A 24,115-nucleotide genomic window follows, 5' to 3' on the forward strand; every position below is an offset into this window, starting at 1 on the left:
ACATGACTAGAAAGTGCTCAGAACTCTGACTCAACCCACATCTTGCTACCAGCTAGAGACTTTTTCTTTATACCATTTACTTACTCTCTTTTCAGTAAGAACTAGCCCAACCCTTCTTTCTACCTCCCTGGCATCCTAGAAGCCCTCTTCTCTTTTCTTCTCTCAATTGATTTCAACCTACTGATGCACAATGAAGTAGTCTGTAGTGAACAGCTACTTTTCTATACACCTCTGCTTCCCCAAGGCACAAATGACTTTAATGACTTAGGTCCAAACCCATCCAAAGCCAACAGTTTCCAGGGACAAGGACTAAATGCTGCTGAGCCCAGAAATGTCCAGGCAGTAGTTGGTGTGCTGACAGTGGACTGGGTGCTTGATTGGTACATTTGGCCTTCTCAATCTCCAGGACTTAACCCCATGTCTACCCATGGTCAAGACAGATGCAGCTGATACTAGGTTGGTTATAGGATGGATAGCAAGTATATTCCTGCTTATTGGGGCAGGTAGATTGCAGACCTCACCATGACTATCTGTGCTGCCTTAGGCTGGGTGAGGTTTCTCAGGCCTAATTTGGCCTCATCAAGCAGACACATACACTGGCTAGATGATCGGTGCCCTGTGGGATCCCTGGGGATCTGAGGGTAGATACCTCTCAAGGTCAGTGCAGGCTGTCTCCATATCAGAGAGAAGCTCCAGATCTGGCAGACAGAGCTCTCTCTGCTCTTTTCCAACATTAGGTTGTTCCTCTGCTGAATGTTGAGATCCTTCGGAACATGACCCTATCCTTTCTGATCTCTGCTCTCCTATACTTCTTTTCCCTGCCACACACAGATCCCCAAGTCTCCTCACATACCCCTTCCATGAGACCTCCTCTGATAACTCCATTATATTATAATCTCATACTTCTCTAAATGCTCTCTACATCTTACCCTTTCCTTATTCACTGGCTGCTACTTTAGTGTTACTTCTTCCCCTCTTCCTGGCTCTAGATGGTAATTTCTCAAATGGCAGTCATGCTGTTTTACGTCCTTCATAAATTTGACTGTCCATGAATTCTGGTTACCTAATAGGATTTCAATAAAGTTTTATCCTCATGAAGATCCTGGTAGAATGGTGAGACAAAGGGCATGGGGGGAACCAATGCAACAGTGATCTGTACAACTTGGGGGAGAACAGGGGGAGGGAAAGTTGCAGAAACATGAGGGAAGCGGTAACAAATTTGTCAAGAAATGTTCTTATTGCCTTACTTACATAACTGTAACTCCTCTTTACATCACCTTGACAATAAAATAATAATAAATAAAATGAAAAAAGCATATGTTTGGAAAAGTAATGCACGGGTCTGGAGAAGCAGTTTAGTGGTTGAGTGCTTGTCTGGCATACAAAAGGTTTGGGGTTCAGTCCCTGTCACTTCAAGAAAAAAAATATGATGCATTGAAAACAAAACTCAGGAAATACAATTGTCCCCATATCCATAACTGTCCATTCCACAGCTGCAGATTCAACCCATCATCAATCAAAAATATTCATGGGATCTTTTTATTCATTGGTGGAAGCTAGACCTATTTATGGCCATGTACATATATGGATAATTTGTGTGCACACATCCATAAATCTATACCTACATTTATATATGCATCCATTGTCATAATTACTGAGATGAAAATAAACATGGGGCATGAATCAAACTGAGAGACTATTTAGGAAGAGAAGCAGACAGGGAAAGAGGAAAAGAAAGGGTAAATAAGTTTGTAATACATTGCAAGTATATATGAAAACAGCCCATAGAAACTCAATGAAAGCTGTTGATCATGAGGGGACAGGAACAGGAAAGAGGAACAACTTCTAGCAGTGGAACAAGGGAAGGGTTTGGGCTAACCAGCAGGATGGAAGAGGTTGAATATTGTCAATCGTAATTATTTGTAACTATGAAAATAGAACGACAAAACCTGTTGAAATTGTATTGGAAAAGAAGGGACAGGAGCAGGGAGAGAGATAGAGGGGTGAGATTGAATAAATGACCTGGAACTAATTATAATCATGTGTGGAAATGTGTCAGTATGTATCAGTATGTGGAAATGTATCAGTATCAGATGCTACTTGAGTTTACTCTTCCTCTGGTACCTACTAGGAGGCCCTGGACCCTGACCCTGAGTCTGCATGGAAAGATTTTACGGTAGGGACTTTAGAGGTCACTCAGTCATCAAAGTCAGTTCTTTTTGACTTGTTCTAGTTTGACTTGATTTTGATTTGGAACTCTTCATCCAAATGAATTTTTATGGGAAAGCCTGAAACATAGAACCAATAAAAATGAAAGTGCCAGATGACTAAGAATGGCCGCCCAGAGCTTCTCCTCCTCAGCAGAGCCCTGGCCTCTGAATAACAAAGGGTGGACATGTGGCTCGAGACCATAGGACCTGGTTAACCAGCATGTAGAAAGTGCACATGGGGTCTTAAAGTCACATTGCCCTGTGTTCAAAGCTCATGCTTGCCCTTCCTGAAGTGGGGAAGGAAGATAACCTTTCAGAAACAAACAAACAAACAAAAAAGTGACTGAGCTGAGCTTGAGAAGACACAAATAACAGACAAAAATGACCTTATTCAGACAGGAGAGAGTACACAAAAGAGAATCAACATTGGTACTTTTGCATGTTTTGATGATTTACTGTTTGGGGGGAAAGAGGAAGAGAAATTTTTAAGTAAGGAAATTACAGCTTCAAATTAGCGTATAATCACAGCAGCTGGAAAATTCATATCCTTGTCTTTCTGTTCCAGTCACTGAAGCTGAAGTAACAGAGCTCCTCCATAAACATTCATAATTAAATCTTCCAAATAACCACGATCCCAGTTATAGATAAATCTTCCATATATCTGTTACCCCCATGTTATAGAGGTTGTATGGTCTGTAGTGATTTGCCCAAATGCACAAAGATCATAGTAGGTGGCTGAACCAGGCTTGGATGAACACACGGGTCTTTAGTTCAAAAGCCTACATTCTACCCATTGCATTCACCATCAGCATCCCTACGGATAGACAAATAAAAAACAAAAGAAAAAGATTTCCTCAAAAGCCTAGGACTTCACTTCTAAATCTATTAGAGTTCAAAAAACCGAATCCTTGTAACTTGTTACCACAGTAATGCAGTAGCTGAGGATGAACACTTCTGGCTTAAAAGGAAATTGCTACATTCCTGGACACACACGCACACATGCACACACACACACACACGCACACACACACACACACACACACGTACACATACACATTTGCAGAATTCATGCTCTTCATGAAAAACTTATTTGAGCAGATACATTTGCTAATGTACAATAAATAGCTCCCAAGTTTTTCAGTAATGCTTTGCTTGCAAGTGATTACTCTGCTTTTCAGATACTTGGTTTCTTCTAAAGTCCTGTATATGACATATTAGAGGAAGGGAATACAATGAAACTACAAGGAAATTCCATCTCACTCCAGTCAGAATTGGACATTATCAAGAAAATAAAACAAAACAAACATGCTAGGAAGTTGGGGGAAAGGAACCCGTGTCCACTAGTAGAAATGTAAACAAGGTCAGCTACTGTGGAAAGCTGCAGGGTGCTTCCTCAAACACTAAAAATAGAACTCCCTCTGATCCAAAGAATCAACATTATCTTAGTATCTTTTATATATTACACACACATACACACACTCACCTGCACACTCATGTTTATCACTCACAATAGCTAAATTATGGGATCAGCCTAGGCGTTATCAATGAATGACTGAATAAAGAAAAAGTGATATGGAATTTTACTCAAACATTAAGAAAAATAAAATTAAAAGTCATGAAAATGGATGGTAATGAAGATCAACATGTGATGATGATGATGATGATGATGATGATGTAGTTGTACAAAGGGGTCACAAATCCATGTCAGGTTATGAGTACAAAGCTTCTTGGCTGATCAACATGTCAAGGGAATAAGCCAGTCCGAGAAACACAAGAATCACACGTTTTCTCCTATGTGTGGAAACCAGGAGGAAATAAAAGGAAGCAACATAACCAAGGTCATCAAAGTTAAAAGGAGATTACTAGGGCAATGTAAGAGGATAGCAAAATGGAGTGGAGAAATAAAAGGGTAATAGAAAGGGTACGTATGATCAAAGTCCATCATATGTATGTATAGGAGTGTCATGATAAAAACCTTACTTCAGGTAATTCGATACATGCAAAAAAGACAGGCAGAGAGCTGACGAGTATATGAAAATGCTCAGTATCTCTACTAGGGAAGCACAAATGAAACCCATAATGAGTTATCATCTCACCCACATTAGGAAATCTATTATCAAAAGGAAATAAACGAATTCTGGCATTCAGATGCTGTTGATGAGAATATAAATTAATACAGCCATTGCAGATAAGTAAAATATAGTAATATATTCTGTATAGTCAGTATTTCAAAGAAATATCTGCATTCTTGTGTTTATTAAAGCATAATTTACAATAAGATATTGAAACAACCAACATGTCTGCTCACAAATGAAGGAATAAAGAAAATTTGGCATATATATACAATGAAATATTATACATCCATTTAAAAGAATAAATCCTGTCATTTTTGGCAATATGACTGGAAATAGAGAACCTCGTGTAAGTGAAACAGAGTCAGTAGAAAAAGACACATACTATATGTGCTCACTAATCTGGGAAAGTTAAGAAAATTATTTTATAGAAAAGAAAATATATCAGTCATTAGAGATTAGAAAGGGTAGGAAGGAGTGGAGAGAAACAGACATGGGTCTCAAAATATATTTAGATAGGAGAATTAATTAATTCTAGTGTTCTGTAGCTCAGTAGGCAACTAGACAATTTATAATATATTTCAAAATAGATAAGAAGAGTTCAAAGGTCCCAAGTACATAGAAATAATAAATGTCAAAAGAGATAAAATGTCAATCACTCTGATTTGATCATTATACATCAGGTTGTATCAAATTATCTAATCCTGCCCTATAAATATGTACAAACACTGTATATCAATAAAAAGATAATAAAAATCTGAAGATGTATAAAAAGAATGTTTATACAGATTGTTCATAATTTAAAAAGAATGTTATCATCTATGTATCCAATAATAGGAAGATGGTAAATAAAACATAAAAAACGTTTAAGGGATGAGAACATGGGTAACTTTTATTTGTGTATTCGTTCTTTTATTTTCAAATTGTTCTACAATGGATGTAAAGTATTTTTTATAGTAAGGGAGAGAGAATGCTGTGATTTTTAAACACATGGTATGAAGTAAATATTTGAAGATTTTTGTGAGGGGGAGTTACAGAATTAAAGTTGGATTTTTTTCTAGCATTTCAACATCTTTGCCTTCTACTATCTCTAATTGTTGTTCTTGGGTTTTGTTTGTTTGTTTTGTTTTGTTTTTGAGACAGGAACTCCTTATGTAGCCCAAGCTGGACCTCAATTTATGATCACCCTGCCTCATTCTCCTGAGAACTGGGATTACAGGATTATAGAAATACCCTGCCACACCCAGCACTATTGTTTCCTAAGAGCAGTCATTGTTTTCCTACTTTTTTAATATATTTTTATTATTATCTTTAAGTAGTTGTACAAAGAAGTCGCCATTCAACAAAGCAGTTTATTAATGCAATACATCTTGATCAATGTCACCCCTTCCAGCATTCTTACCCATCCCTCCCAACATATCACTTGCATCATGTTTCTTACGTCTGTAGGACATACACTGAATTTTTTCTATTGCATTCTCCTCACTTTGTGCTCTTTTGCTTTTGTTTTTTATGCCTCTTTTATTTTCCTTTCTCCATTTATTTTAAAATAAAGACCAACAGATGATATTCTTGTGATTCTTCTTTCTTGTGTGTTTATAGGAATTATTAAACCTGGGAAGTTTAACCATTTTGGAAAACTGTTACTTATTTTATAGTCAAGTGCTACTTTTCACTTTCTTCTCATTCCTAGCCACTAATTAGAGTTTGTAGATCTATTTGTTGTGTTCCATAGGCCCATTATATTATTTTTTTTTGGGGGGGGGTCCGGTCATGGGGACTGAACTCTGGGCCTAGGCGCTGTCCCTCAGCTCTTCAGCTCAAGTCTAGCGCTCTACCACTTGAGCCACAGAGCCACTTCCAGCTTTTTTTTTTCTTTTTGCTTATGTGGTGCTGAGGAATCGAACCCAGGGCCTCAAGCATGCAAGGGAGGCGCTCTACCACTGAGCCACCTTCCCAGCCCCCCATTAGATCTTTTAACATTTCGTTTAAATCTTTTAAAAATCAGTTTGCTTTATAGGAATGCTTTCTATTAAGCTATTTAGCTTAACTTTTAAATCAAATCTTCCTCATCTAATGTTTTATGAAATGCATCAACTGAGTTTTATTTTTAATTATTAAATTTTTACTTAATTTTTTTAACCTGATAAAGTTGGTTTTAGAATCTAACTTCCTGGTCACGTTCATCTTTTCATCTACTTTCTTCATTTCCATATTTTTTTCCCTCAAAGATGTTAGTTCTTATCACCATAAAGCCTCTACAAATCTGGCATAGATGTTTTTCTATTTCCAATTTGTCTTTAGGTTTAAGTCATTTGATCCTAGTAACTTTCGACTTAATAGTGTGTGAAAACATATTCAGAATCTGAATGTTATTTCTTCCTGAAATGATTCTTCCTTTCTTGTGCCAAGCAGATAGATTAGCAAAAGAATAAAGACTACAGTATCACCTTTCAGCAAAAAAGATCTTTGAAAACTTGAAATAGATTTTCAGTAATGTAAAGTGCAATTCTGTTTTATCTGCCCTTCCTGCAAGTCCCTGTAAGAACCCAAGTGTTCTCTGAAATTTTTCTACATGTGTTCTCCTAAATATTAACTCTTGCTCTTGCCCTTCCAAATTTTTCATCCTGTTTTTCTGAGTCTACATTTGTTAGTCTCCTAATCCAAATAGCTTCAGCATTCGGATGTGGTTTTGTGCTCAGTTGTCAAATCCTCTCTACTCATTGATAATCTGACTTTTCACATTTTTAAAAAAATCTCAGCCACAAAAGGCTACTAGAATCTCTATGGGCTTCTCTGCCTCTGAGTGTCTGCTCTTTTCTGTGTCTATTGCTCCAAATCTGAAGCTGAAAATTACTAGGTGATCAAGCATCACTTAAAATATTAGCTTGCTTTTCTAAATGGTTCTCTTTTCTCTTGATATTGTTCCCTGATTACCTGAGCAGCTCTCAATGCCTTTGAACTTTTCTAGGGTGGGAAGGAGACACGGTATCATCGTTTGGAAGTTGGATTCTACAATGTTATTTAAAATCTGAAGTATTTTGATTTCATGAAATTCAAAGGTGTATTTTATTTTTAATTAAGAACGAGGAATACAGCTGGAGTTTGACTTATAAATAATGGAACGCTTTTAAAGATTGTATAGCCCAGGGATAACATGTGTGGGTTATGTTATTGAGGTAGAAAACAGAGGTAGAAAATGACCAGCTTTTCAGGTTCCTATACCATGTTCTAGAAAAATCAGAAAAGGGTTTTCACCCTTCCACGGAAGAGAAAAAAAAAATGAAACAGAAGTGAAAATGGGAAAAAAAATGAAATATGCATATTCAAAAACCATGATTACTTCCATGTTGAGATTTATTTTCAGAAACTTAAAGTCATCTTCTTTAAAACTGATATACCTTATATTAAAGAAGTATTTATTAGAATCCAGTGAATCTATTCTATTTTTCAAGTTGAGTTCAAGTCAAATTGAATTTAAAAATTTTAAATATTCAAAGTGTTACTATTTTATTGCTATTTTACTTAATATTTTTTTAAATATTGGATATTTAAAGTTTTAAATATGTAAGATCAGCCATCTTATAAAGTTAATTCTGTTTATATACTTATATATTATTTTTATTCATGTGTGTGTGTGTGTGTGTGTGTGTGTATGTGAGCATGTACACATCAGTCCTGGGGTTTGAACTCAGGGCAGGGGTGTTGTCCCTGAACTTTTTTCTCAAGGCTAGTGCTCTGTCACTTGAGCCACAGCTCCACTTCTGGCTTTTTTTGGTGGCTAATTGGAGATGAGCATCTCATGAGCTTTTCTTGCCCAGGCTGGCTTTGAACCACAATCCTCAGATCTCAGCCTCCTGAGTACCTAGGATTACAGATGTCCATCAAACATGTATACTAGTACATGAGTAATGAGACTTGAAATATTTTTTTAACTTTCTTTATATTTTCTGTATTCATGATTCTTTTAAATAATTTTTAGCTAGACCTTTTTTCCTTTTATATTTCAGTCCTGGGGATTGAACCAAGGCAACATGCTTGCTAGGCAAGTACTGTAACCACTTGCGTCATGCTCTCCTATCTTTCGGGGCTTTGTCCCAGATGGCCTTGAACTATAATCTTTTTGCCCTCTGCTTCCCAAGTGGCTAGGGTTATAAGTGTGCACCACCATACTTGTTTATTTCCTCTCTTTCAATGACTATTTAAACCCATACTGTTGGGAAGCTTTTCTTGGTTGTCAGGACCAGAGATGCCTTTTCCTTTCTTGACATCCTAAACCTTTATTCTGAATCTCCCCATACCCACACACACCCTGAGACCAAGGGCCACCTGGAGGCAGGCAATGCATTCCTTTCTGGTCTTGTTACCAGCATCGCCATTTGCGGGAACCAACAGACTCAAAGACACACAGCATCCCCCATGAATTTTAAATTTACACTAGATGCTACAGGGTCTGGTTAATGTTTGTGTTTTTGACAAATCTCTACTTCCTGTTTCTATACAAGGCAGGCTCGAGGAACAAAGAAGGAACTTCACTTAATTGTTAGACTGGAGATAGCACCGTTTTTAGTTCTCAGAAGTTCAGCCAAAATAAATGACCATGTTTGGAAGTAGGGCTTGAAAGGGAATTCTGCTACTTGGAAAAGCAATAGACCAGACCACCTGAACCTCAATCTACTCAGCCTAAGAGCAAGTGATCATGGTGAAAATACCTATCACAGGGTTAATGAAATCATCCAGGGAAAGCATGATTCTCTGCCTGACAGTAAATGCTACATGAATACTGGCCATCACAGTACCTGAAAGCCACAGCCCTGAGATCACCTTTACTACAGGGAGGTGCAACTCTCAGACCCCAAAGAGCAGCTTCCCATGGAACTCAATCCCCAGGCTCCAGGGTCTGTGGCTTTTGCTTTCCTTCCCTCCCACTAGAATGCTATAATCCCACCAGACAAGCCAGTGTTCTTTTCAGGACCACAATCCAACCCTGAGAGATGGAAGAAGCCACATCAAAATGGGTTGGATGAATCATAAGCATTTAAATGGATGTGGGATTATAGTCAAACTTATTTTCATACCGTCTTGGGCCTTCCCACTTGGGAATACCTCAGAGATGATCCAATCTAATTTGTAAATTTGCTGATGAAGAAATTAAGGCAAGAGCATTTGAGAAGGGCCCGCGGTCAGTTAGTGTGGAGTGGTGACTGCGATGTAAGAATGATGTCCTGTTTGCCTGTAGTTGCTTGTTATCAACGACATCACAATGTCACTGCACCATTGAACTTCCTGATTCAGGTACTCAGATCCAGTGAGGCTGAGTCACTCACCCAGGCTTATATGTGAAGGCATGTGAGTTGAAATTGGGATCATCCCAACTCAAGAACCTGTGCATTTGACTTGACTAGCTTATTTTCTGGTCCTGGTGATTGAAAGACCTCTGCTTCCGGAAGAAAGAATAGTCTTCAACAGAAGGAGTATGGTGGAACAAAGCTGGAAGAAAAGTGTGCTCTGACGCTGACCTACTGTGTGAACCTTGACCAGACACTTGACTCCAAGTCAAGTGACCACAACTTTAGTCTGTTGGTGTGCTGTGAAGGTGCCCAGGGCAATGCCTGGCACCTTGGCTGCCATCAATAACTAGCTGGAAGTTGTTGAATAAGTGAGGTCATAGGTTTCATATCTTGCCTTCTCAAATAAAAAGACTCTATGGAGAGCCCAGTATGGGCCCCAAATCCTGTGTGTCCTTGTTCAGGTGACACATGTCCTCAGGTCAAACCTAAGAGATGGCCTCTGTTTTCCTGGCTTTGCAGGGATCAGTGACTCTGCCTAGTATGAATCTAGTTTGTTTTCCTCCCCTCCTTCTCTGTTTGTCATTGGAAAAGTCCATTAGTGCCAAATGACATGGCTAAACAGTAAAGAACAGTTGATGTGTTAATAACTCTTAGGTAAATACCGTTTCTTATTCTCACCATCTAGGTGGCACCATTCTTGGGCTCGGGCCATCCTCTCTCAGTGGCTCTGTCTGCAACCTGGAAAGGCAGGTTTGGAAGAAGAAGGAATCTGAGTGGGACTGGTGAGAGAAAAAGGAAAGGAATGAAAAAGGAACCCAGACTCTGAAAGAGACACAGAGGGCAAGCGGGAGAAGGGCAGGGACACACCACGTGCATGCACACACATAAAAGTGCACTCGATGAGCAGAGAAGAGAAGACAAGGAGCAGGTGACTACTGGGATTTTATTATTTTTTTATTTTCACCAGACTTCGTACTCTTGTCCTTCTTCCACAGAAGTCCTGGGACCTTTGCATCCATCATTTCTTAATGGTCCTGACTTCATTCCTCTGGCTGTACCGTATACCTGCTCTTTGGCCAGTATCTAAAATATATAATAATCTCACTGTGTCCCAGGGGGAAAAGGATGCAGGCTGGATTAGAGGACTCAACGTAAGAAGGTTTCAAGACATCAGCATGAAAAAAGAGCTTCTCTCCTAATGTCTTCATTTTGAGGATGGAATACCCTTATGATAAGAGAGGATAGAGGAGCCCTGGACACGGTCAAGAAGATTTACCTTTAACAGGAAGGATTTATGATGAGAAGACTGGCTTCCCTCCTAGCTAATAGCCCAGTTAGACCTCAAATCTAACTCTTACAAATAGGTGGCTGTTCAAAGCATTTCTACAGCTATGCTGTCAACACCAAATTTCCTTTGACTCTTACTTCCTGGCTGAGAATGACTTTAATCCAGGGTAAATAACTTGACAACACTGTGTTGGCTAGATAGCATTGCATTCACAAATCATATACTCAAATGCCTCTGTGTGGGTCGTCCTACACTCAGAAATAAGTCCCTTACTATGTTCAGGGCAAAATTATTTTCACATGGCTTTCAGAGACAATGGAGCACCATGACTTCAGGAGTCACCAAAGCAGAGATTCAACTCTCTCAGCTTCTCTACCCAACAGCAGGGGGAACTTAGGCAAGATCTTTATCTCTCTGAGCTTCATTTCTTCATTTATTAAATGGAGGTAGTGTATAGTGGTTCACACCTGTAATCTGAGCTATAGAAGAGTAGAAGGAAGCATAGGAGGATCACAGTTTGAGCCCAGTCCTGGGCAAAAAGCGTTCTATCTGAAAGATAACTAAAACAAAGACGGTTGGGGGTGGGTATTGTTCAAATATTAGAGTTCTTGCCTACAAAGCATAAGCCCGTAAGTTCAAACCTGAGTACCATTAAAATTAATAATAATAAATTACAAAATAGAAATAATAGTAGAACTTGTATAGTTACCATTACAGGGATGATTACTGTAAAATATAAAAGCAAAATGCTTAGCATGCTCCTGTATCATGAATCCTCCATGGCCTAGCTAATCATCAAATGTTACTATTTGTTCACTTGATTCCAAAACCATCTATCACAAGATAGTTGGTACATGGCTCCATTCAATGAAGAAGAAAGTAAAGAATAGAGAAGTTAAGGGATATAGCACAATCTCCAGCCAGTTAGAGTCAAGATCAGAAGGTTATTTGCTAATAAAAAGTTCTTTCATTTATGTGTGCAAAAAAAAAAATATTGACAGGGACAGGTGCCTGTCTGGAAAGCTTATCCTAGTTCTGGGAACGTGAAAAGCCAACTCCCTATTCTTCAAGAATGTATATCCTCGCAGCAAAAACAAACAGTACACAAAGTAAAATAATAAACTAAAAATACAATTTCAGATGCTGTGGGTGCTAAGCACATGATAGGTGGATAATCCAGTAAGAACAGACTTCCACAGAGGGGTGAATGGGAAGTCAGAATTGGGGTCTTGAGGAAAATGAGTTTTAAAAGATGGATGGAAAGAAACTTCCCTTAAGTGGAGGAAAGAGCTGGAACAAAGTCCCTGTGATGGAAATGACTTTAACCAGGACCTTTAATAGGGCATTGTCAGTGCCTTGACGGGAACAGAGGCCAGACTGTGAGCAAATGGTGGAGAACTGACCTCTGCGAAAGTCGAAAGCCTAAGGAGAAGTAAGCTATAGGCAGGAGGGTCCTTAAACAGAAAACAATGGTCTCTTTGCTGTTTGAAACAGAGCATTTCCCTTTCTCTGTCAACCCTTGCTGCCAACAACCTAAAAGCCACAGTGGAAGGATATTCATATTAATAACTAGGGAATTGGTGAGGTTTGGAGATAAGAATAATCAAATCCTCCCACGCCAAGTACAAACTTGTTTGTACTCAAAGATTCTGCCATTGTTCCCGCTCAGGCAAGGACATTTGCTCCAGATCTTTATTATTTTGTTATTGCTGTTCTCTACAATTCACCGTCACCTTTCGTTTCTAAGTCTCCTTGGATGTTGTTCTATGTTGGATAGTTTTGTTCACAACCTCATCCACCTTTACCCTACCATTCCAAATCAGACCTAGAGCAATGTAGTCCAAGAGAATTTCTCTACTGATGGAAATTTTTGACATCTTCACTGTGGTTGGATACTAACCACATGGACTCCCCAGCACCTGAGGAGTGGGAAGTCTGATTGAAGAAACTAAGTGTTTTATTGACTTAGTTTCCCCTAATGTAAATTTAATGGCATGTGTGGCTAGAATAGATAGTTCCAGAGACTTAAAATGCAGGAGAGTTTGTTGTCTCTAAACAGTCCTTTTGCAAGTTCTGCATGATTACTGAGATATTCATTACATACTCCTATGCAAATAAACAAGGACACACACACAGTTGGTGAGGAAATTTCAAGGAGAAATAAAGATTAAATATATTCAATGTTGGCTAAGTTTGAGATCAAGTATTTTATTGCAAGAGGCAGCTTAGAAGATATTTTTGCTGGGCCCTATGAATTAACTAAAAAGTACCCCAGCTTTGTATCTGTGCTTTTTGATCTGAGCTATTCTCTGTTTCAGGCACTTTATAATCACCTTGGGCTCCAGGAAAGACCACATTTACTGATAAGTATCTTGAGTGGAAGGCCAACTAACCCACAAAGAGGAAAGGCCTTCGCATCATCTTAAAAAAATCAATCAAAAACTCAGAAGGTCACTGCTACGCTGACTGTGCTAATGGTCACCAGGCCATGCCTGTGACTTGAAACTGCTTTAACTATGCATATCTTCTCACACCCTGTCCACAATTCTTATTGAACTTGAAGCTAATGTCTATATCCCCCAAGATAGCTGCAAATGTACTGAAGTGCTATCTTCCCATGACCGTCATATAATAAATCTCCTTTCTCTAACCCTTGATGATGTCATCATAAATGATCTCTTTATGATGGCATCAAAATGATCCCTTCATTTAGCACATGGGAACAAGTGGCTGGACCTAACTTGGGACTCCTGGACTTTGGGCTTGAGAGCTAAAAGCCTGATTTAAATATGAGCACAGTTATTTGGCCCAAGAGTGAAAATACTCCCCTTTGCATACCTGACATGTCATCATTAATAATGGCAACCTCTCTGTGTCCTGAGGTGAGTCCATTTCACAAGATCGTATTTGATGAAAAAGATTCGTCAACAAAGAAGCCAGGGGAAGTGGGCACCTTTTCCTGTCCCTGTGGATTCACAACCTACGCTGTCCTACCTTACTCAGGAAAGCAAGTTCAATTTAGGAGTTCTTCAACATAGTTACCTTGGAAATGTGTACATGTGCATGTGTGTCTGTGCATTGCATTCTGAGGAATTAGAGTTACTATGGCTTGCATAAGGATTAAGTAAAAGGACCTGTTAATCAGAGAACTTATCATACTTTTTAAAGTCAAAGCTTCCTGAACGGTTAGCTGTTACTAGTAGTAGTCATATTTATGAAGTGACTTTAAACCAAGGTGATCTCTGCTCATTATTTACTAGAAATGTCCACCCTGCATTGAACCCTTTCTGTAGTCCATTCTCAACACAGCAGCCAAGGGATCATTTTAAACCAGAAAATGTTATTCCTTACAGGGATGGGAACATCTGGTCAGCAGGCTACATAAGGCCCATGAAATAATTTGGTACATGACTTGTCAGACATAGTTTATGCTTCCTACCAGCTGTCTACAGCCCATCTACAGTATTTATAATTGTGTAAAACATATGAATGTTACAAATATTCATGGCCCTTGGAAGAAAAATAAAGATTCTTCACCCTTGAGAGGCCTTCCATCTTCATGCAAAGGTGAAGCTAGAGCCTTTCCAAGCTCTGCTTCTCTTTTACCCATTCTATTATTGGTTCTCCACTGTGGTTAACAGACTTCCATGCTTCCTTTGAACAGGACAGCAACATATCTACCTCTAGACCTTGAACTTACTGGTCCCTCTGAGAAAGAAGGCTCTTCCTGTTATTCACATGACTCCTCCTCTTACAGCCTTCAGCCCTTTACAGAAATGTCTAACCTACCTAAATTTGCTGTACACTCCTACATGTTCCAACCTCTCCTTATTCCTTTTCGTTACATCACATTTGTGTGTGTGTGTGTGAGTGTGTGTGTGTGTGTGTGTGTGTGTGTGTGTGTGTGTGTGTGTGTGTGTGTGTGTGTGCTGAAACTAGGGCTTAAACTCAAGGTCTGGGTGATGTCCCTAAGCTCTTTTTTGCTCAAGGCTAGCACTCTTCCTGAGACACAGCTCCACTTCCAGCTTTTTTTTTTTTTTGGTGGTTAATTGGAGATAAAAGCTTCATGGACTTTCCTACTGGGGTTGGCTCTGCACTGTGATCCTCAGATCTCAGCCTCCTGAGTAGCTAGCATTGCAAGCAGGATCCAACTTGTGCCAGGTGCCCCCCATTTCTTTCCATTGATATTCTGGGTTTGATTTGTTTGTTTTTGGTTTTATATTGTTTTGTTTTTCTTATCTGTTTCTAATCTATACTTGGGGCCCAGGACAGAGTCAGGCATGTGGGAGTTGCTTGCTATATGCTCACCAGTAACCAGATGTAGAAGTTGCATCTGTGTTGCTAGATTGTGGAAGCTAACTACATTTCTGAATGAAGCCAGAATGTCTTTATTGAAGAATGAAACACATATTTACAAGCTGGTCTCTGTGGTTTTATTAGTTTTCTGGGTCTCATCAAACAAACAAACAAATCCCTCTATTTTGATTCATCAAATCCTTTCATGAAAAAGAAATACTCAATTTTGAATTTAACATAATGTAAGGGGAAAGATGGCTGATTTAAAATTTAAAAAAAATGGCAGTAAGGTTGTTACCTATAACTTGTCAACCCAGAAGCCACACGGCCAGAAAAAGTAAGAATTACTCAAGATAGCTACAGAAAGATGAATTCCCATTGAGTGAAACTTGTGGAGACCTGCACAGTTGAAAAAACCCAACAGGTGTTTTTTTTTTGTTGTTGTTGTTTTCAAGACTGTCTATCTCTTATTCCTGATACTAAATACTGAAAGCCCAAAGTGAGGGTGACTCAGCTCTGGCACAAGCTTTGCTGTGAGGATCTACCATCCATAGTCAGTACCCATTCATCCCTGAGAACAGATCATACAAACTACTCATGAATCTGTTTCCCTCCTATGCATGTAGCAGGCCCTCAACAAATGTTACTTTTATTTTTTTATTTTATTATTTTGTGTGTGTGCTGGTACTGGGGCTTGAACTCAGAACCAGGATACTCTCCCTTAGCTTTGCACTCAAGGCTGGTGCTCTCTACCTCTTGAGCCACATCTCTACTTCTGGCATTCTGCTGGTTAATTGGAGATTAGGAACCTTTCTGCCCAGGGCTGGCTTTGAACCATAATCCTCAGATTTCAGCCTCCTGTGAAGCTAGGATTACAGGCTTCAGCCAATAGCACCTGGTTAACAAATGTTATTTGAAACTGCAGAAGAATAATTTGTTTCCTCTATGGTTTTACCTTTTCTTACATTTTATGTATCTGAAAAATAACACATTTGCAAAACTAAAATCAAACATGCATGGCTAACCTTATAAAAAAATCCCTCCATATTTTTCAAAAAGAAAAATTAAAAATACAAACCAACCCCCAAAGACTAAAACTTAGAACAAGTTTGTGCTTAAATAGCATCATATTAATTGACATCATACAAACACATTCACACTCTTCATTGGTCAAAATAAGTCAGGGATTCATTACTGGCATTTTGTACCAGGTAAGTCTCACAGTTTCAAGTAAGGCCATAAGTTCTCATCCAATGTACACTGACTGGTGGAACCAAACAGGCTATCTACCGTTTCTTTCAGCACAGGTAGGAAAGCAAAATAGTCTCACAGATAAATGTTCATAACAGATAATATGACCTTGAAGTTTTGAATGTTGAATTATTCCAGTAAAGAAATAATTCCTGTCTTAGTTACATGGCCTCCCATCTTCCAGAAGATACTCATTCATTAATTCAACAGATATTTGTTGTATACTCGTGGCATGCCAGGCACACAATAAAGGGAATATATGGTTGTTATCTTCAAAGAGCTTATAGTCTAGCAAGACAAGAAGGTGGAGAAAAAAAAATCAGTGGAGTCAGAGAAAAATTCATCAGCTGGGTCTGCCTTGCTTGGTGGCACGATGAAGAAGCTGTGGAACATGTCCCTGGGGCCCAAGGCCTTGCTCAAGTTTTTATCAAGACAAATAGGAACCTCAAATGAGCTGAGTCTTGAGAGCCCTTAGTAGATCATTCCCTGACTTAGGTTCCCGTTGAACTATGAGCCTGAATATTTAGAAGGGTTCAGGGTGACCAAGGTAGACTACTCAGAGCTTCTCAGAAGCTGTGTCCCTGTACATAAAGGGGAGTTTTCTGTACAACTCAGCTGCTTCAACATTGTAGAGAGACATATTCTGTGCACACTTTGTGTTGGCCTGGCCTAGTTACCCCGAGTTATCTAAGTCACAAACACCACATAGAAAACACAGCCAAGTGAAGCCAAGACAATAGAGAGTTATGCTGAGAACCTAATACTCCAGCCTACTGAAACAGGTGCTGGGGTCCAAGAAACTATCACCTTCAACTGCTTATCTGCTGAGCTGTTGTAGACACACCTACTCCCTAGCAAGGATTGCTCTTCCCTGAAAAGGAAGAGCCAAAGACCAACTGTAAGAGAAAGATCTCGACATCTTGAACAATGAACAGCTCAAGTTGGGGAAGGAAAGTCCTAGAGAGAACTGGCACATGCCTATCAACGCCTCACAGAATTCAGACAGACAGACAGACAGACAGACACACACACACACACACACTCACACACACACACACACACACACACACACACACACACACACTATGCCATTTCAAATACTGGATGTCTCATTCATTCTGTAATGTAGTTGGTGCGGAGAAGCTACATGATCCTGTATCTTTGGAAAACAACGTATGTGTTTGACACAGGAATCTGAGTTGTATAATCAAGATCTTTGCTGTTCATTACTCTTTTTCTCAGCTTCCTCAGTAAATGATACTTGATAACCCCAAGCCAAATCCTTGTGGAGGTAACCAAGCCAGTTAGAAAATGATCTTAGTTATAATATTAGAAGAAGTTTGGACACATCCATAATGGCCATCATTATAATTAAGATAAATTTGGAAGTTTTATTTCTAGCCCTCTAAATACATTACAAGCACTTCACAAGGGGCTCTCTCTATTGGACAAACACCCTCATTCCTTCCTATATCCCCATATTATTGTTCAAGATAGTGAAGCAGGAGAGAGGATAGTAAAGAACATGAGAGAACCAAAAAGAAAAGTTGCAAAAGGGATGCAGATATTCAGACTCAGTTTTCAAAGTGTCTACAGACTCACATTCCTCCCAGCTCACATGGACCAGTGATAAGTTTTCAGGTTTTCAAGAAAAATCCCACTATGAAGAATACACACCCAATGCTTATCCCCTGAACATTTCTGGGTTCTCTCTCCCTTTTTCTATCTTTCCTTCATTTTCTTTTTCTTTTCATACTAACATTCCTCTGAGTGTAAATGTAGGCAATATACCTCCAAATGAAACAGGAGGGAAGAATTAACACCTGTGAACAGTTTTCCTTGGAGATCTCTATGTCTCTGTGTCTTGTCTCTCTCTGTATGTCTCTCTCTCTCTCATTTTCTCTCATTCTCTCTCTCTCCCTCTCTCTCTCACACACACGCACACACACACGCACACACACACATACACACACACACATACACAGTCTTTTCCAGCATTTCCCTCTGCAATGAAATCTTTGCTGTGCTTTGGGTTCTAGCGCAAATGTCTTCTACTGTAGTTCTTGCTGCATTGCTGTGTTTAATTTATCTGACTTTAGTTCCCATCTGGGGTTCTGGAAAAAAAATTCCTATAGAGGGTTCAACCTACTATCCTTAGTGAGTTGACTTTAAGGTCTTACTTTTGCTTTATTGTAGGGACTAAAAAATTTGATAACCTTTTTTCCCTCTGAGACATCACTATGTATTTTCATCTGGACTGGATAAATCAGCAGTTCTCAATCAAGGACAGTTTTGCCCCTTTAGAGATACTGGGAGCTGTCAGGAATGTGTTTGATTACTGTAATGGGAAAGTGCTGTGGATATGTAGTTGATGGAGGTCAGGGGCACTGATGTGCATCTTATAGTACACAGTACATTCCTCAGCACAAAGACTGACAATCAAAAATGTCAGCTGTGCCAGTTAAGAAACCACAAATACAGAGATACAAAAGCAAACTTATCAGCCATTCACCAACTCCTTCCCACTTACTTTCAAACAGTTGAAATAAAAATAATCAAGGCTGGGTTCTCTCTTAAATAACTAGAAGTGGGCAGGTGTGGCAACTGAAGATTTTTTTTGTTTGTTTGTTTTTAGCAACCATCCAAGAGGAAGGTGAAACAAGTAAATCAATCCTGAATGAGTATAAGTCCCCTACTCCCCATACACCATTATTCTTGTCACTGATTAAAATATTTCAGCCCGCCCTGGATGTTGAAAGTTCCCATTCTCTACTCACTGGCTCCAAAAGTCACATTAAAGTTCACAGCACCCTTTCTGTGGATCCCATCTGTCTTGACCCTGGATCTCACCATAGCAACCATACCCAGCTCTCTTGACAAGGTCATTATGGATGCCATGTGCAGAAGACCCATCAATTTTTTCTAACTCATTGTGCATAGGAAAACATTTTAATGCCCTCTGATTTCCTTTTTCTCTCTCTTAGTAAGAAGTCCAGGGCTACCAGTCCTGTTATTCTTGAACTTCACATGAGGCAAATACAAATCATGACCACATACAGTGTCATATCTCACAGACAACTGTGTACGTGTGTTCCCCGTACAGGACATACAGTAACAAAATAATTTCTTTTATCAACTGTAGTGTTCTTTCTTTCTGTTAGAAGTAGATTTTTCCCCCCTCATGGTACATAAATATCAGAGAAAAGCAGTCTTTGAAATATTTATGTCCAGGAGTTCTTCCTTGCTTAGTATATTCATTTGGTGTGTGCTTTTGGTCTGTGTTCCAAGGATAGGCAGACTCAATTTTCATTTTCTCTCCATCCACGAGCATTCTTCCCAAACTTATATACTAGCCGTCGTCCATCCACACGTTCCAGGATTTCTCGTTTGTAGTAATATCTGCAACAAAGGAAATTTCCATAAGGTGGCTGTTCAGATACACAGCTCTGGTGTGAGGCATAGCCATGTGGGGAGACAAAAAACCCGGCTCACCTCATGGCCCGGCTGAGTTTCTCATAGGTCATGCTACTGTTGTTTTTCTTCTTCCCCCACAGTTGAGCCACTGCCTCTGACTTCAAGAACCTGAAGACGCCCTCAGAGCGGTCTTCCCACTTGATGAGCCCTGGATTTTTGTCAGGGTTCAGGAGAATGTCACGGATGAACTCCCATAAATGTGTACCTCTTGGGTCTGATGAGAAGAAGGAAAAAAAAGTGGCCTAAGTTACTACAAAGAAAAGTCAGAGGGAATACCAAGTTATTTCTTCACTGAGCTACCAAATTTGTCCTAGCCCTCAGAGAGAAGGATGGCAGAACCACCAAATACCAGATGATTTAAAAAATGAACGAACAAAAAGCAGTTGAGGATGAATAATTTACACTTTTTTTTTAGTTTTACAAATGAAGACATTGAGGTATGGAGAATTTAAGTATCTTCACCAACCTCACACAGTCAACTACTGGCAAAGCTGAGACCAAGAGATATGTCTCAGTCTTTAAATGAGGAAGAATTTCTCCTAGTTATCATTTACTATTGCTTGGACTTCATGTCAATGTGTTGCTTCTGCTGGAAGCGACTTCCAACCTCTTCTATTTAGTTCCTCACCCAATGACACAGCTCCAACTAGTAACCCTGCTGTGGCCAAATGCACACGAGTATGGCTGCAGAATCTTTTAAACTACATGGAAAGTTGGGGGGTAAATGTAGATAATACAAAGATAAAGGGACACTCAATTGGTGATTAAGCAGCTAGTGAAATGAGATCGGCAACCAAAGTTTCATTTGACTGCTCAGAAGCATGTCAAGGGGCTGCATCAATTCTTTTTCATAGAATGACTTAGAACAGCATTCAGCCAAAGATAACAAATTCCCAATCTTTTCTGCATTATGGACATTATGTCTTCTACATTTTCAGTTTCAGTTTATGGCCTCTTCAGTTCTATATTTCTTCTAGATTTAAAAGGTTTTATGGTGGAGGAACTCCAACTCCCAAAGAGCTATATTGAATCATCAACAAAAGCAATTCTTTCTTGGAACAGGAACTCACAAAGGCCAATGATCAGCCACAGAAAGAACCATGCAGCTCAGCTGTTTCTTGCCATCTGCTCCTCTATTCCTTCTTTTTTTTTCAGAGGGTAGAGGCATGTGGACAACTCTGGCCCTCAAGGGTCCTCATCTTTGGACAAATATGACAAAGGAGGAGGAACTAGCTGATGAACTGAGTGTCTGTGTCCCATTTTGAGAAACCACTGCACATGGAGTTTATTTGGCCACAGGAAAAAATGAGGCCTCAATTTTCTCCCCCAACCCAATCAGAGTGAAGAAATGGTAACAGAAGGAAGAGGCAATTTTTGCCTAAGAACCAGTTTCTCTAGTTCTGCCTAACAGGAAGAGAAGAGCCAAAAGGTAAATGGAAGAGGATCTTACTGTGCTTTTTGGTGTGGGCCTTTGCAGGGTGATCTTGCTCCTTTTTCATATCCAGTGACTCTGCTTAGGAGGAAAAAGAAATGAGAATGGTTCCATTTATCCATTTCCTAACAACATGTATTGGATACTTACTGTATGTCTGGCACTGTCGCTATGTGGTAGTAAACCAAACCAAACATAATAAAAATTATGGAGAAAAATAATGCAGGGTAAAATAAATAGCAATAGAAGTATAAAGGTGTGGATAATTTGTAATTTAATACGAGGTAGTCACAGACAAGCTCTCTGACAGAGACCTATTCCACAGACCATGCAGAAAGCTTGTGAAAGAGACTTCTATAGGTGAGGATGGTTAAATGCAAGAGCCTTGAGGTCAGTATGTGTTTAATCCAGAAGCAAAGTGGGGGAAGCTCCCATCACTGAATATGTTCTAAGACTTAATTTTAAGGACTTTATTCTGAGAGAAATAGGGAACCACTAAAGGACTGAGCTTACTAGAAAATGTTTTTACATAATATAAGAATGTAAACATTTACAATGAAGAAAGATGGCTTTGGAGCCAGAGAAGTACCTTTTTTTTTTTTTTTTTTTTTTTTTTTTGGCATGCAAAGTTACATTTTAATCATGCTGACAAAGAGGCCATTGAATGATTAGAGCTGGGCACAGAGAGCCACAGTAGACTATGGAAACACAGATTAGTTTAACAAATGACTCATTATGGCCACCTTTTCACTATCCCCAAAGAGCAGGTGACAGAGGCAGACCTAGGCGGTTAAAAGCCTTCTTCAACAAAACCAATGTCTGGTGTTACCTGTCCTCAGTCATAGCAGAAAGCCAAAAGGTCCACTCTCACTGGAGCAGAGGGAGAATGGTGATTCTCATGGGCTAAGAAGGGGAGGGGAGGGACAAGGAGAGAGGCTGAGAGATGGGCAGCAAAATGCAGTTCCACAGGACTAGTAAGTTTGGGTCTTCTGTGGCACAGCAGGGTGACAATTATTCACAAGTTAAGATTCTTATAAAGAACTAGAAGAAAGAGCTTCCAAGGCTCCCAACACAAAGAAATGATAGGGATCTTAAATTGCTCTGACTTGATCATGGCATATTATATACACGTATCAAATTATCATACTGTTGCCCATAAATATATTCATTTATTAACCAGGCACAATTGTGCACACGTATAATCCCAACACTCTGGAAGCTGAGATAAGTGGATCACAAATACGAAGACAGGCTGGGATACACACTGAGAACGTGTCTCAGAAAACAAAAAGTTTAACTATTGTATCAGTTAAAGAGCAAAAGGAACCCAAATGATCTAGCTCTGTGTGTGTGTTGGGGGGCGAGGGGATCTCACAGAGGGCACTGGGAATGTTGTGAGAACCAAGGTAAATCTTAAAAACACATATTCCTAACTAGCCAATTTTAAAACAAAGTACTCCTTAAACACAAGTCAATGTTTTCAAGAGAAATGGCCAGGAAAACCTATCTCTTCCATGAACATTTTATCAGGACTTCCTAACCTGGGGCTCGTTGACCATGTGTGGATCTAAAAACATACTAGACTAAAGCTGGGTACTAAGCAAGGGATCACAATTGTTTGAATTGGTCCCTTATTCAAAACAGTGCACAAACCACTCATTTAAATAGAGAACATATCAAGTGCCCGGCACTGTCCTACTAAGCACTTTCCATGAACTATCTTAGATAACCCTATCAGATTGGCCCTCTGTAATCCATAGTTAGCAGCCATGGGAGATTTGGGAAGTAGAGAGGTCAGATGACTAGTCTGTAGTCCCAACAGCCTGATGTCCAGATGTGAACACAAAGAGCTTAAATCCAGAGGCTTTATTCATTATGGTTATTCTATGCCATTTCCAAAGATAAAAGCCTAGACTCTATCACAATAGATTTGACCTAATTTTGAGATTAATGATTGTGTATTCCCCAATGCGCATGGATCCACTTCTCCATGTGATCTGATTACCCAGCAACTCCTAACATTTTCTCCAAAAGCTGTGGTACAATGGAGAAGAGGAATTGAGAAAGACCTGGCTAGAGAAAAATGCTCTTGTTCTGGTTGAGAATTTTTTCTCTTGGCATCGTCACCGGGATGGCCTGCACCCTACTTGGGTTACCCTGAAATCTCGAAGGACAAATTCACAGGAAATGCAAGGAGACGTCACTCTCCCTCCCTGCAGGTTGCAGGGAGAGGTTGCGACACCCCATCAGGATGTGACAATATTGCAACAGCTCTGGCACCCACCCCGGTTTCCAAGCGATACATCACCTTGTCAGGGCCATGTTGTCCTGAAGACAAAGGGTGGCATTTACCCAGCAGGCCACAAGCAAAGCTCATTTTCAAATGGTATCCAGGAGGGGACAGAACCATTATTTCAGAGCCAGGATTGAATTCAGAAAAAGCCAGGTGTCTCTCAGCATCTTGGCTTTGGTCATTGTTTGTAAGCTCCAAACTGATGCAGAACCATTTGCCTTGGAGTTATCTTTTGTGAATAGGGTGAGAACCTTAGACATCGTCTCCTTGAAACTGCATATATGTGTACAATCATGATATTGTGACAGTCATTTCAGAGGTCATGGCCCATTGAAGTATTTGTGAGCTGTAAATAAACCGTGGGGCAGTTTGGCTTTTTTTTTTTTTTTTTTTCATTGAGATGTCAGTTACCCCAGCTAGATCTCCATCCAGCTTGGGAAAGATTTTCTTTAAGAAACAACAACAACAAAATCTTCCAATCAAAATCTCTTATCATCATATGGCAAAA

At 39.5% G+C, this 24,115-nt stretch overlaps 1 protein-coding gene across 3 annotated transcripts in view; it reads right to left on the bottom strand.

The window, feature by feature from the left end:
- Positions 1-19,036: 19,036 nt before the first annotated feature.
- The window catches only part of Ehf (ETS homologous factor), a 43,171-nt gene continuing 38,092 nt past the window's right edge, over positions 19,037-24,115 (bottom strand). For 2 of the 3 annotated variants that reach the window (XM_042691662.1, XM_042691663.1), the window contains exons 7-9: positions 21,333-21,395; positions 19,901-20,096; positions 19,037-19,807 (exon numbers count right to left, since the gene is read on the bottom strand). In XM_042691662.1, the coding sequence (XP_042547596.1) occupies positions 19,708-19,807; positions 19,901-20,096; positions 21,333-21,395 (359 nt within the window). In that variant the 3' untranslated portion in view covers positions 19,037-19,707. The remainder of the gene's footprint in view (positions 19,808-19,900; positions 20,097-21,332; positions 21,396-24,115) is intronic. The other variant, XM_042691664.1, reaches the window with a different exon arrangement.

Source organism: Dipodomys spectabilis, unplaced genomic scaffold (genome assembly GCF_019054845.1).
Source record: "Dipodomys spectabilis isolate Male_0828 unplaced genomic scaffold, ASM1905484v1 ptg000145l, whole genome shotgun sequence".
Taxonomy (NCBI): domain Eukaryota; kingdom Metazoa; phylum Chordata; class Mammalia; order Rodentia; family Heteromyidae; genus Dipodomys; species Dipodomys spectabilis.